The sequence below is a fragment of the Daphnia pulicaria genome, chromosome 7 (assembly GCF_021234035.1).
Source record: "Daphnia pulicaria isolate SC F1-1A chromosome 7, SC_F0-13Bv2, whole genome shotgun sequence".
Classification (NCBI taxonomy): domain Eukaryota; kingdom Metazoa; phylum Arthropoda; class Branchiopoda; order Diplostraca; family Daphniidae; genus Daphnia; species Daphnia pulicaria.
This window is the reverse complement of record NC_060919.1, coordinates 17,753,318-17,766,133: the sequence shown is the minus strand read 5'-3', so window position 1 is coordinate 17,766,133 and position 12,816 is coordinate 17,753,318. Positions and strand designations below refer to the sequence as shown.

The following is a 12,816-nucleotide window of genomic DNA, read 5'->3' as shown; positions in this document are numbered from 1 at the left end:
CGGGCCGTGGGTTTTTCACTCCTTCGCGACTTAGATAAAGAAACAATAAACCTTCAACCGCAACTATGATTCTAGTGCGCAGCATCAGAACAGAAATGGTCTTTTTTAAAAAAAGTTTCCCAAGATAGAACAATAGCAAAAAGTAAATTTTTCCGAATGCTTTGTCTAATATAAAAGTTTCTGTTCTGGTTGTCAACGAACCGAAGGCCAAGCTTTTCCCTTGTAATTGAGGAAGCCACTGTACAAATTGAAGGATTTTCCTTAACTATTATGGGGATTCCACAGGTTTTTAATCGACTAGTTTTCAAACGCTTTCAAAGAATAGCGAGATCTTCAGTAAAAGTGAAAGAAAAAACTTTATATTCGACCTTTCGAAAAAATATTTCTTCCTAATATGCTCAGACTGTTGTGCTCCTCGCACAACTCCCTAAAAGGATTGAAAATTCGAGAAACTGCCCTCGAGTTTCGAAAGAGAGCACTCAAAAAATATACAGAATAATTCCAATTTGTTTGATTGATCGAATTTCCCTCCTATTCGTGTATCAAATGACAGCTCGTTCCCGCCAAGACTGTTTACGAATAGTCTAGAAAAATGTTATCCTCGTCGCTAGGTGGCTCTACCCATTACATAGCATAGCATAAAGAAAAAAAAAAATAGAAGATACAAACAAACATCTGACCTTTTTGTTAGAAAAATGCTTTCCAGTTTGTTGAAAGAACATCAGGCAAAACAAGCTGTAAAAAAGGAAACCAGAGGTAAAATTAAGGAATGTTAAAAATACAAAAAGTTAACGAACCTTTTCTTGTGTAGAGGAACTGAGGAAGGAAGCCCTCACAGCTGCTGGTAATCTGACAGATGCGTTAGTCGATCATCTGAACGTTGGGTAATTATCCATTTAGTGGTCGATTCCGGGGAAAGATGATTGCCATATTTCTTGTCCAGGGTCGCACAAGCCTATCTCAATGAAAAGAAACTGGACCATGAAGCACGTCAGCTGCAACAGAATGCTGCCAATTTTTCTAGACAAGCTCAACAATGGCTTCAGCTTGTTGAAAACTTTAGTTCTGCTTTAAAAGAAGTTGGAGATGTGGACAACTGGGCTAGGAGCATTGAAAAAGATCTTAAAATTGCAGAGACGGCCCTAGAGTATGCATACAAAGTTGGTCCCAGCAATCCTTGAATTCAGATTTTGTGTATTAATTGTTAATAAAATGTTCATCAACAATGGATTTTGCACAATGATTTTTGAGAATTGTGATGTCCAATATCAAACATCACTTGATTAAATTTTCCATTTCCTTGATTTCCTTAATAACTTCTTTTTTCCTCTTGATTTTCTCTGTTTGGTCTTTGTCAGGATTTTTCAGCTCTCCACTTTTTACTTTAGCTTCAAGGGCTTCAATATCCTTGAGCTTCTTTTTTAAGTTTTTAAGCCTTTTGGCTGGGTCAGTAGCACTACTGGTTGTTGCAGTGCTGCTTTCGACTGGGGTTTTAGTAGGTTCTTTTGGTGCACGAGTTGGGACTCCAAAATTGGGTTCTTGGATGGTGAATCCTGCCAGCTTGCCAGTTACCTCCTTGACTTCAACCTCTGGCTTAGATTTCTTTTTCTTCTTCTTGGCAGCTTGTTGTGCTGCTGGTGGTAGCCCAGGTATCAGAGGTTGGTCACCTTTTTTGGATTTATTCTGTGCAGCTGACTGAGCGGCAGCCAGTGCAGGATTCATACCCACAGGATAGGCAGGTAGTGACTTTGCCCATTGTTTCCCTTTACTCTCATACCTAAAAATAAAAGTGTTTAATTATAGAACAATGCAAAAAATACAGAATCCAAAAGTTACACAGGAACTTCTTCTTGTGGCACATAGCCTTCTTTCACCCTTCTTGGTTTTCTCCAAGTTCCATCTGGCCTGCGAGATGCCGGTAAAAACAAATCTCCTTGAAATTTGAAATGCAAAAGGTTTTCTTGTCAGTCACAGTTAATTGCTTTTTTAAATTACTAAATTTGAAAAAAACCTGTTGTGTTATCTCTCACGGGCTGAAATTCTCCGGTAGCCGCCATTGGAAAATGAGCTTGCGACTTGACCGACAGATGGCGCGCATTAACAAAGAAAGTACCGCCATCTATCAAAACAAATCAAATAACTTGTATAAATAAATAAGAAAAAAAGGCGCCGCATTTATGATGAAAAGCCAGATGAGTTTGCTCGTGATGCGTGAAGAAAACGTAAACATATGCATATTATATATCCTGGGATATGAAAAATGAAGAACATCACGAACACACGACGCTCGTTTTCCTTAGAAAATGTGGCCCTCGATTTTTGTTGATTGCAAACGAAGAAAGTTTCAGTGTAAATATATATATCTTCGTGTACGGGTGAGAGGTAGGTTTTTTTTTTCGCATAGCGCCTGTTTTGGTATTGTTGGTATGAGCCGGTGCACGCGAGGTCAAAGAGAGAAAGGTTTTCTCTACAGCGCGAAAAAACAGTTCCATAATAAGACGAACAATGCCGCGCCTCTCTCTTATAACTCTTTTTACGCCAACAAAAAATGTATATCAATAACGTCAATTGAATCAAAAAATTCGGTCACAAAAAAAAACCCTGGACAAGATACACAATTGGTCCGGTCAGTTACCAACCATTACCCTGTAAGGAAATTAAAATAAAAAGTTGGTTCTTCTTCTGGATGGAAACAATCTTGTCGACTAGAAAAGAGAAAAGGATGGCCCACTCTTTATTGGGAGACCCTTTCACCCCACGTGCCCATCGTCTCAGCCAGAGATTATCGTCGAATAGATTTCCAGACTGTAGAGAGAGAGAGAAAAGAGAGAGGACTGGTGGTGGTGGTGGAGAGATCCTTGTAAGGTAATCTACCGGGCGCGCTCGCGTCAGCCACTTTCTCGCTCTCAAGAGTTAAGGAGCAACCCAAAAAGTTCTCTCCATACAAGTTGTTTTCTTCTCTGGCTGGCCCTTTATGGTCAACCCGAAAAAAAGAGAGAAAAGTTTTTTAGGAAAGAGAAAGAGACGAAGAAATCATGATGACTTGACGTCGCCCATTTTAGGATCGGTTTTCTCGGCTGCTGTTGTGACGAATGAATACAGCGCGGGACGCGAGAGCATATTCACCTTGACCAGGGATATCCTCTAGCTCTTATTTTTGGAACCTTCCGATGAATGTGTACAGTGTGTGCCGTACAGACGTTACCAAATTCAGTCATCAGTTTTGCTCGTTTCTGGCCATCATTTAGGGAATTATTTGGCATTCGCCCCCCTTTCCGCCGAGTCAATATCTTTCAGCTATGGAACGAGGACGGGCCGTCACGGAATCCCGTATCAGGTAACGTTGCTGTGTCATTCGATCACGACTCGATCAAACCCCAACTCTCCTATACAGCAGCAGAACGGGCGAACCTTTGGATCACGAAAGGAGGTGGTTGGTTGGGGGGGACTCGATGTGTGTAAAGAAACGAGAGATGACCATATAAGGCATGTAGAACTTTATACGGTAAAAAAATAAAGAAAAATAACAAAAAAAAATAAAAAGATGCTAGAGCCAGCCCATTCTAGCGTGAACCAGCCATCGTCTTGGTGAACGAACGGGGCCCAGGTGTATAAGGTCCTATCCTGTTGGCAGCAGACTCCTCGTGTGCAATGGCCTCGTCCTACTTTTTGTTCTCATTTCCCAAAACGTACACAAAATACATACACCCAGATCACGGGCTCATCCATCTGTGATAATCCGCACGGTGCCGGTGATGCTCACGCGCATCACATGGTGAGAACAGTCAAATGTTCTGTTATGTGCTGCACAGCCGAACTCGCTCACGGCCAGTTGATGATTATTATTTCGGCCAGGTGTGTTTGTTACTCTTTCAGGTCGCGTCGGCAATCTGTCGCCTGAATTCTTTCACAATAGACACAAAGTCTCGGTGAACGCATTGTTGTGGGAGCCGATTGGAACGGATCATCAGCGGATCCGTCAACGTAAATTGTCTCCCGCTAAAACCTCAACACATGTGCTGCCTGCAGGAACTGAGTGTTTCAACTGCTGCTGCTCGTCTTCTTCCCTCCTCAAGGTCACGTGACTTTGTGTGTCAATGTGGGCCATCCCGAAAAAAGAGGGAGGTGTGGCCTTTTCAAGCTCTTGATGTCGTACGCACCCACCAAAGGGGAGAAACAACCAACAGCCCCCAAAAAACCAAAAAGACCAACATTACCATATATGGTCAAGCGACGCATATATTCACGCCGGCTCCCACGCCGGCGTGAAACAGCGACAGCAGCGCCACCGTCTCGCCTGGTTACCTATATTTTCTCCTTTGCTCTTTTACATGTAGACATTTCGTCTGAAATCGGGTTGCGCTTCCGCCACACCACCACTTGGCCTTTTGGCAGATAACGATTAATCTTCGCCAGCAGCCCATTGTGTAATTTCTTGGCTGTCTCGATTAGCGCAAATACCAAACGGAAATGAATGACGTCACATTTTAGACTTGATGACTCACGTCAGATTATTTACATCATCATCGATGACTGACCGAAGCCTTGAGAAAAACAAAAGTTATCGCCTAGCTGTAACTCATTTGTTTCGACATTGACATTTTGATTGGGGTTCCTTTATCTTGTCTACTTAATTTCGGGATTAAATTCTCTTGTCGGGAAAAAATTACGGTTAAAACCACACAAAATTGAGGGGATCACGACGACGAATAGGAAGAAAGAATAAAAAAAATCTTTTCGAGAACTAAACCGGTGCCTGCGTGAAAGCTTCGTCTCTCTCTCTCTCGTCGGATAAACACACGAAGTTGACCATATTAAGTCACGTTCTTCTCCACCACCAAAGTCGGACGCTTTTTTCTTTCTCTACTTTTGAAAATGGGAAAAAAAAAGACGATTCTCATGTTCCGGTTCTTCACACAACTGACTTGAACTTTGTTCTCTAACTGACAGATTAACACACACAAAAACTCTTTGATAAAAACATTTAAGACCCTCAAAAGTTCAAAAGTGTGTGAGAGAGAGAAAAAAACCGATTTAAACATGTCCTTACATGGTGTTGGACGAGTGCATCCAGATCCCAGTGTCCCAAGGTCAATTTATAGTTGATAAAAAAACAAAATTTATCCCGATATTAAAATCCAAAATGGCGATTCTCGTGAGTTTTTTCCCCCCTTCAAATATTATTAGTCTTCTCAATAATGACAGATGGGCAGTTCTTTCTAACATAAGGAGGATGACCTGAAGCCACTATCCCCCTCGTCAAATTACCACAAGTTGTGTGTGTGTGACGTACAAGTAAAAAATGGCGTCGTTCGTTCGGGAAAAAAAAACTGTTGACGAGGGAAACAACGTCTGGAGAAAAAATAAATATAAATTCTTCAAGCGTAAAAAATAACGAAGAGATTCTTTTTCCTGCGGGACAAAAGAGCCGGCCACGACCGTTTTAATCGTTTTGGCGAAAGAAAAAAAAAAAATGATTCGGTTGTTGCTCTCGTTCGAATAGCTTCTGGCGCGGCCACACGGTGAACAGAACGAAGAAACGGAGATTTTCATTTTTTCATTTTTCAAAAAAATAATTTTTTTACCCCGGAACACGACAATGAACATCCCGGCCACCATTTTGATGGTTGAGTTCCAAAACCAACATCATGTGGCCGGTCAGTAGCCCCCACTGATGATCCAAGAGCAAGTAAATCAGTCGAGCAGGAAGGAAGGATGTCGTCTATAAATTCCTCAACAGAGCGTGATCGAGATATCTCTGTGCGTGTCACACAAACTGGCGATAAACCTCATCAGACTACCAACTCGTTTCGACGTTCGTCAATGCGACCGAATGATGAGAACTTGTCATACGAATAACCCACCTGTCCCACACGATCAAAAGAATAATGAGAGAAAATGTTGTTACCAAATGTTAATTAAGGGCAAACAGATGAAGAAGATGCCAGAAGATTTGAAAGAAAATGGGTTTTTGTTGCCAGACGACGTTATTTTAGTTCACTCTGTCCGCCGTTGTGGGTTTCTCACAATAAAAAAGATGGACTCGGTTGTTTTACCTACAGGTTGGGGCCAACAAAAAATACGCACATTTGATTCCATTACACGCATTCCCTTAACTACAGAAACAAAACACATAAAATAAAACCCACGAAACCTAACCGAACGAATCTAATGATTTCAAAACAACAGCAATAATCGTCCATCAAAGAAATTCGAGCAGAGTTTCAAAATTTCGACAATAAATTTCAAGCGACCGATATTACGGTTGAATGACTTTTCATCTCTTTATACAACAAGTGGTTGTGTCTGTGTGTGTGTGTATAAGTTATTACCAGCCGAGGAAGAAGAAAAAAGACCATTTTAAGCTGCATCACAGCCACTCGTGGGAAGAAGAAGAAGAAACGCCACCTGACGGATTGAACAACCGGCGGGTGGGGGAAGGGATTCCTCGAGCGGCAACGTTGCCAGTGAGGGAAGCCGGTTTTTAAGATTGCCTTTTATGGTCACGTACTTTCTGATTGGCTGGCTGGAAAGACTTCACAGTCAGACGGAGAAAAAAAGGCCCACCATCGGAATGCCGAATATGATAAAATTTAAAAAAAAATAAAAAAACAAAAAACAGTTCTAGTTGGTGGGGGGAGAAGAAGAAAGAAGGAAATGATGATGACGGGAAAAGATGAAACAAGAGGGGAGACATGTCAGCCATTTTCTCTTCTAACCCCCCCTTCAAACAACCTTTTGTTGTAATCAATTCTCCCAGGTGAACTTTCTCTTCGAGTCGCGCCAAAAGATGTATAACACGAGCCATCCGCTGATAATCTCATCAAAGTTTATTTTAAGGCTATTTAAAAGCTACTATGCTACACAGGTAGTAAACAACAAAAAAACCGTTGAAACCCCTAAGCTTTTTTCCCGTTCGTGTAGCAGTGCATCCCCCCCTCCACTTGTTCTACCCTAAAAAATCAAAATGGCCGCTCTCAGGTGAAACACCGAGCTCGATCGGAGACAACAACCTGTTGCGTGTATATATTTTTCTCAGTAAATAAAAAAAAAAATAAGATGCACTGCTCATCATCCCGGCGGGCCAACTCGATTTCCAAAATGGCGATTAAATTCATTCAGGTCAAATGGGAAATATTTTAAAAAACACTGGCTATACCCGACCCGCCATACAGATTGGCTCAATTTGAGAACCCATGTCCTTATTTAGGTTATTTCATAAAAGATGACGGATATAATTGAATCAAAAAAAGAGTCTGATTGCTGAAATCCACGCAAGTTTTTTATTGGCATTATCAAATATTAAGAAGAAGTGTCCGTTGTTGTCTCATTGTGACGTCATTTTGTTCTTTTAGTCAGGGGGGCTGATTCCAGGACCATATCTGTATAGTGTGTGTGTGGCGTGTAGAAAAGTCTGTCCCAATATGGGCAAACTCTAGTGGCCGTAGCCGTAGCCCGCCAGTAGGGCTGTCTGCTGCTGCTGTGGACTTTGATAGCAGCGCCCCCTATATAAAGCCGGCACTCGGTGGTGAAGGAGCGCATTAGCACCGGCACCCCGGCAAGGAATAGTTCGATACCAAGGTGGGTCCTCTCTTCTCTTGCAACTTTTTCTTCTTCTCTTTTTTATTTCTACTTTAATTTTTAAAACAAAACTTTTGGAAATTTGTCTACGAGAAAGAAATTTCTTTTGCTATTTTTCACAACGTTCAAGTGGTTCAAAAAGTGATTTTTTGTTAAAAGAAAAGAAATTGGTGTGAATCGAGCCAACAAGTGGTTGATGGGCGTTACCGAGTGCGCGTCACATTCTTCTTGACTTCTTCATTCTTTTGTCAATTGCACCCACATTAACGAAAAGTTATTTGCACACCAACAGGGATCCCCTCCGTCGAATCCTCTTTTTTACTTTTACGTTTCGCTCGTCTCAAGAAAACTACCCTAAAACAAAATGTGCGACGATGAAGTAGCAGCGTTGGTTGTTGACAACGGATCCGGTATGTGCAAGGCTGGATTCGCCGGAGATGACGCCCCTCGCGCCGTCTTCCCATCCATTGTCGGCCGCCCCCGTTACCAGGTGAATTTGAATCTTTCATCTATTATTACTAGACGATTAATATTAATTATCAATTGTTGGACAGGGCATCATGGTCGGTATGGGTCAGAAGGACTCGTACGTCGGTGACGAGGCTCAATCCAAACGTGGTATCTTGACCGTCAAGTACCCGATCGAGCACGGCATCGTCACCAACTGGGATGACATGGAAAAGATCTGGCACCACACCTTCTACAATGAGTTGCGTGTCGCCCCAGAGGAACACCCCGTCCTCCTCACTGAAGCTCCCCTCAACCCCAAGGCTAACCGTGAGAAGATGACCCAGGTAACATTTCGTTCCTTTTTATTTTCCACTGCGGTTTTGTGGTGTCAAATTTTTAAACAACAATTTTGTTCTTTTATTTTTCCTCCATGGAAACAGATCATGTTCGAGACTTTCAACACACCCGCCATGTACGTTGCCATCCAAGCCGTGCTCTCCCTGTACGCTTCCGGTCGTACCACCGGTATCGTGCTGGATTCCGGTGATGGTGTCTCCCACACCGTCCCCATTTACGAAGGTTACGCCCTTCCTCACGCTATCCTGCGTCTGGATCTCGCTGGCCGTGATCTGACCGATTACTTGATGAAGATCCTGACTGAACGCGGTTACTCGTTCACCACCACCGCCGAGCGTGAAATCGTTCGCGACATCAAGGAGAAGCTCTGCTACGTCGCCCTCGACTTTGAACAGGAGATGGCCACCGCCGCCTCCTCCACCTCGCTGGAAAAGTCGTACGAGCTTCCCGACGGTCAGGTCATCACCATCGGCAATGAGCGATTCCGTTGCCCCGAGGCTCTCTTCCAGCCCAGCTTCTTGGGTATGGAGTCTTGCGGCATCCACGAGACCACCTACAACTCGATCATGAAGTGCGACGTCGACATCCGTAAGGATCTGTACGCCAACACTGTCCTGTCTGGAGGTACCACCATGTACCCAGGCATTGCTGACCGCATGCAGAAGGAAATCACCGCCTTGGCTCCATCCACCATGAAGATCAAGATCATTGCTCCCCCCGAGCGCAAGTATTCCGTCTGGATCGGTGGCTCCATCTTGGCCTCTCTGTCCACCTTCCAACAGATGTGGATTTCCAAACAAGAGTACGACGAGTCCGGACCTTCCATCGTCCACAGGAAATGCTTTTAAACAATTCCACAAGCACAAGAAAACGAGCAATTATAAGAGCAGCATCAAACGGCATTTCAACGCTTCCGCCGGATGATTTACTATCCTGTCTTATTTTTACTTACTGTTTTCTTTCCAATTTTTTTTTTATTAATATAAAAAAAAAAAACAAGACCCGCAACATTCCATTGCCAGGGGTTGCCTCTACACCACCCTCTCTACACCACCCTACCCTCTTATTTTTTTTGTTTTTTTTCGCGATAATTATGGAAAAGTAAAAAAAAAAAAAAGATTTACAACAAATTGCTATTTGGCCTCAATTTTTTGCCCTTTTACAGCTAATTCGCTTTCTTTTCGATTGGGAATTCTTTATATGTCTCTGCCCACGCTTTTCTTTTTCCGTCCGAACTGTGTCTGGATCGGTGACGTGGACCACCAACACCCGGAATGGTCAATCAGGCCAAGGTAACATGCCACTTTTTGGAGATCTGAACTCACCGACCCTGCCTGCTGTTTTTTCTGCACGCGCGAAAAAAGAAATGTGACGCAAGACTTAATAATTGCTAGGTGCCTTCTATATACCAATTTTCAAAAATAAAATTCAAAAAAAAAATATTAAAAAAGGAAAAAATATCCCGAAGGAAACGGGGACAATTTTGAAATGAACAACAAGATCAAAGTGTAACTTATTGTGATGAGCATTGAGGACGGACACGAAATACACCAAAATCGTTTCCAACACAGTCGTGTCATTTCATTATTCTTTTGTTTTATCAAAAAAATTTTCAATGAAACAATTTTGTTTGGCCGTACACAAAATAAAGTGGAAAACATCGGAATACAAAAAAGGAAACGAATTTTACACAAATATGTGTGGACAAACAAACAAGGCTAAAATATCGGTCAAGTATAATTTTTCTTGTAAACAAACAAGAATTGTGTGTCGGGAAACGAAGGTAAACCTGTTCTGCACGAAGTGAAAAAAAAAAATTAATTTCATATTCTCAAAAATGTACGTGTAAGATTGAGCCAGTCGTTTGTTTGTTTTCTTTTTCTTCTCGAAATGGTCATGTCGTGTATAGAATTTTCGTCGGTGAAAAAATAATTAAAAAAACAACAATTCAATGGTCGGTGCTGTCGGAAAGGAAGTGAAATTCATTGTAGTACTTTTCTCATTATTCCCCTTTATAGGAACGACGTTGACGTCTCTTGGTTAATGGTTCCTGTAAATCGCCCGACCGGCTGCTACTCCACGGCAATTGAAAATCTCTAAAAAAGTAAAATAAATAAGAATTATTTCGTTATTTTCGGTTACACTCGAAACGGAAAGAGTCGTAGAGTTTTATGGACCAAGTCAATTATTCAAATGCATTTTTAGCGTGATGTCACCGATCAAAAACGACCTCTAGCATTCCTTAAATATTTTTCGCGAGAGTTTGAACGGGCGTCTTGATTATTCCTCAACAATATTCTGTTTTTCTCCTTTTAAGGTTGTGATCTCTCGAAAAACATCTCAGGGGTGGAACTGTTTCATTTAATTGTTCTAGGATGTTTTGAAAGAGAAACTTACGCTGGACCGATGTTTGGCAAGGGAATGCCAAAGACCGAAACTGGAAGCCAAGGTTCCACTTGGATGTGAGTGACATCTTCCGGCTCGGCCCACAATGTGCGGCACTGAGTGCCAGAGGTAGTAGTAGAGAGTTCCGCGGGGGCTTGGGTTCGAACTCGATCCTGCGACCGGTCTTCACCTTCGTAACGGGCTCGAAGCTTCTCATATCGGCGCTGTTCGCGGAACCTTTGCAGATCCCACCTGTGAAAAAAGTAATAAACTCGAAATTTTACAATCAGCGGAAACGAAGTGATAAGCTTAAACATCCAAGTGTTGCAGTTATCAAATTTTACAACTAGCCAAAACCAAACCGCCCCTGGAACAAGTCTAATAAATGCCTAGTGTGTGCAATCAATGGGATCAAGTCATAACCCAGGTTATGACTTTCTAGCACGCAAGTCTATTGTATAATACCGTTTTCTTCTCTTCTCATCCACTTCATGTTTGAGGTGGCGTTTGGAAAAGACTTCGTCGTCAAGGTTCTCGATTCCGTGAGCAGCTGTTCGTCCTGATAAAGGTTTGATAATCCAACGAGGAACCTGCGAATGGGCAACATAAAATGAATTGATTGTTAGGAGAGAGAAAAAATGTATTTAGTTTTACCTCCACTAGAGCTTCGTTTGTTACAACTTCCGGTTCTCTAAACGATTCACCGAGGTGAGTCAAATAAGGTTCTTCCGTAATCAATATTACTTCTTTCTTTAGGTGAGTGGATTCACGAATAGGGAGCTTTTGAGCCAGGCACTCTTGAATCCGTTTGTGTTCCGGGTGGATGGGGGCATCCAATACACCAAGTTCTGATGGAGGCGATTCCTTTTCAACGGGCAGTGAAGGTAAAGAACAAGGTTCCAAAACAACTTTTGCTTCAATAATATGATCACTAGGAACATTTGAGTCATTCAGGTTGATGATGGCACCTTCTTCGACAGCTTGATTGATTAAATCGTCGAGAATGTTATCATTAGGAAGAGCTACAGGTTTTTGATCATCAGATTCTGAAGACTCTAATGATTTAGTCGTTCTTCTTCGTTTGGCCGGAGGTGGACTTGGGCAGGGTTTCGTTCTAACTGGTAGCAAGGTTTTGATCCGTTTTCTGGGAATTTCTTCAACTGTGGGAAGTTTGTCACAGTTTGGGAAGGATTGTTGTTGTTCAGGAGTGTTAGGTACTGAAGAGGTACCTGAAACTTTGGATTGTGTTCGAGTTGCCATCATGTTACCAACAACTGCACTTCCACTTTGATGCATCGGAGGATCTGTAACTTTACCAGTTGGAAGGTTATCCTCTACTACAACTTCATTCTTTTGTTTTGAAGTTTGCAACTGAACTCTTCTCTCCATCCTTTCCAGTTTTTGTTGCAACTAGAAAGTAAAAAAAAAATACAATAATTGTTTATTCTTTTGAAAGTAGCGGGGAGGATGAAATTCCCCGATAGTGTGTGAAAATAGTAAACAAACCAACCATTTCATTTTCATGTTTCAAAGCAGATAGCTGTTTGTCTTTTGCTGCATTGCATTCAGATTGCTGTTGGATGAGATCCAAGTGGAATAAAACTAGTGCTTTCAGGTTGGCAACTTCATTGGCAAGTTCCCGATATTTACTGGAGTCGTCAGTAAAGTTTGTGTGATACATGTGATCAGTTTCACAAGGAAGTCCTCCATACTGAATGGCTTTATCTTCTGATGGCGATTGGGACTTGAAATTATCACTTGTCTTGTTGTTATTCTTGCTGGCCGGTAGATTCTTGTTCGTTTTTTTGAAGCTAGAATCGGTAGTAGCCGTAGACCGAGACACTGCATGTCCGACCGAATCAACCGATTCGGCCATAACTTTTAAATCAGATGTCGCTCCCCGCATGAGTAGCATGCCGTGAGTGATTGCCAAATAATAAATCTATATGTTAAAGCAATAAAGGTCACAAATATTAGAAAATAATCTAAAATTGATTCGGAAAAATAAAACGAAGCTGCGTATTGTGACAACACGAGACAGAT

General features: G+C 42.0%; 4 protein-coding genes across 4 annotated transcripts; 2 read left to right on the top strand and 2 right to left on the bottom strand.

Annotated features, from left to right (window-relative positions):
* Nucleotides 1-601: 601 nt before the first annotated feature.
* LOC124349124 (biogenesis of lysosome-related organelles complex 1 subunit 1-like) lies at nt 602-1,228 on the top strand. The gene is made up of 3 exons (XM_046799638.1): nt 602-756; nt 812-884; nt 944-1,228. The coding sequence occupies exons 1-3, from the start codon at nt 696-698 to the stop codon at nt 1,179-1,181; spliced, it is 372 nt and encodes a 123-aa protein (XP_046655594.1). The 5' UTR covers nt 602-695; the 3' UTR covers nt 1,182-1,228.
* Nucleotides 1,178-6,056, bottom strand: LOC124349076 (partner of Y14 and mago-like). The gene is made up of 4 exons (XM_046799579.1): nt 5,909-6,056; nt 2,012-2,119; nt 1,837-1,933; nt 1,178-1,777 (listed from the first exon to the last, which is right to left on the bottom strand). The coding sequence occupies exons 2-4, from the start codon at nt 2,055-2,057 to the stop codon at nt 1,276-1,278; spliced, it is 645 nt and encodes a 214-aa protein (XP_046655535.1). The 5' UTR covers nt 2,058-2,119; nt 5,909-6,056; the 3' UTR covers nt 1,178-1,275.
* A 1,371-nt stretch (nt 6,057-7,427) lies between these two features.
* On the top strand, nt 7,428-9,266 carry LOC124349021 (actin, clone 403-like). The gene is made up of 4 exons (XM_046799501.1): nt 7,428-7,581; nt 7,874-8,071; nt 8,136-8,375; nt 8,472-9,266. The coding sequence occupies exons 2-4, from the start codon at nt 7,946-7,948 to the stop codon at nt 9,234-9,236; spliced, it is 1,131 nt and encodes a 376-aa protein (XP_046655457.1). The 5' UTR covers nt 7,428-7,581; nt 7,874-7,945; the 3' UTR covers nt 9,237-9,266.
* A 279-nt stretch (nt 9,267-9,545) lies between these two features.
* On the bottom strand, nt 9,546-12,816 carry LOC124348956 (male-specific lethal 1 homolog). Its single transcript, XM_046799374.1, has 5 exons — nt 12,284-12,816; nt 11,428-12,183; nt 11,239-11,363; nt 10,786-11,025; nt 9,546-10,484 (listed from the first exon to the last, which is right to left on the bottom strand). Exons 1-5 carry the CDS (start codon nt 12,686-12,688, stop codon nt 10,391-10,393), a joined length of 1,620 nt encoding a protein of 539 aa, XP_046655330.1. The 5' UTR covers nt 12,689-12,816; the 3' UTR covers nt 9,546-10,390.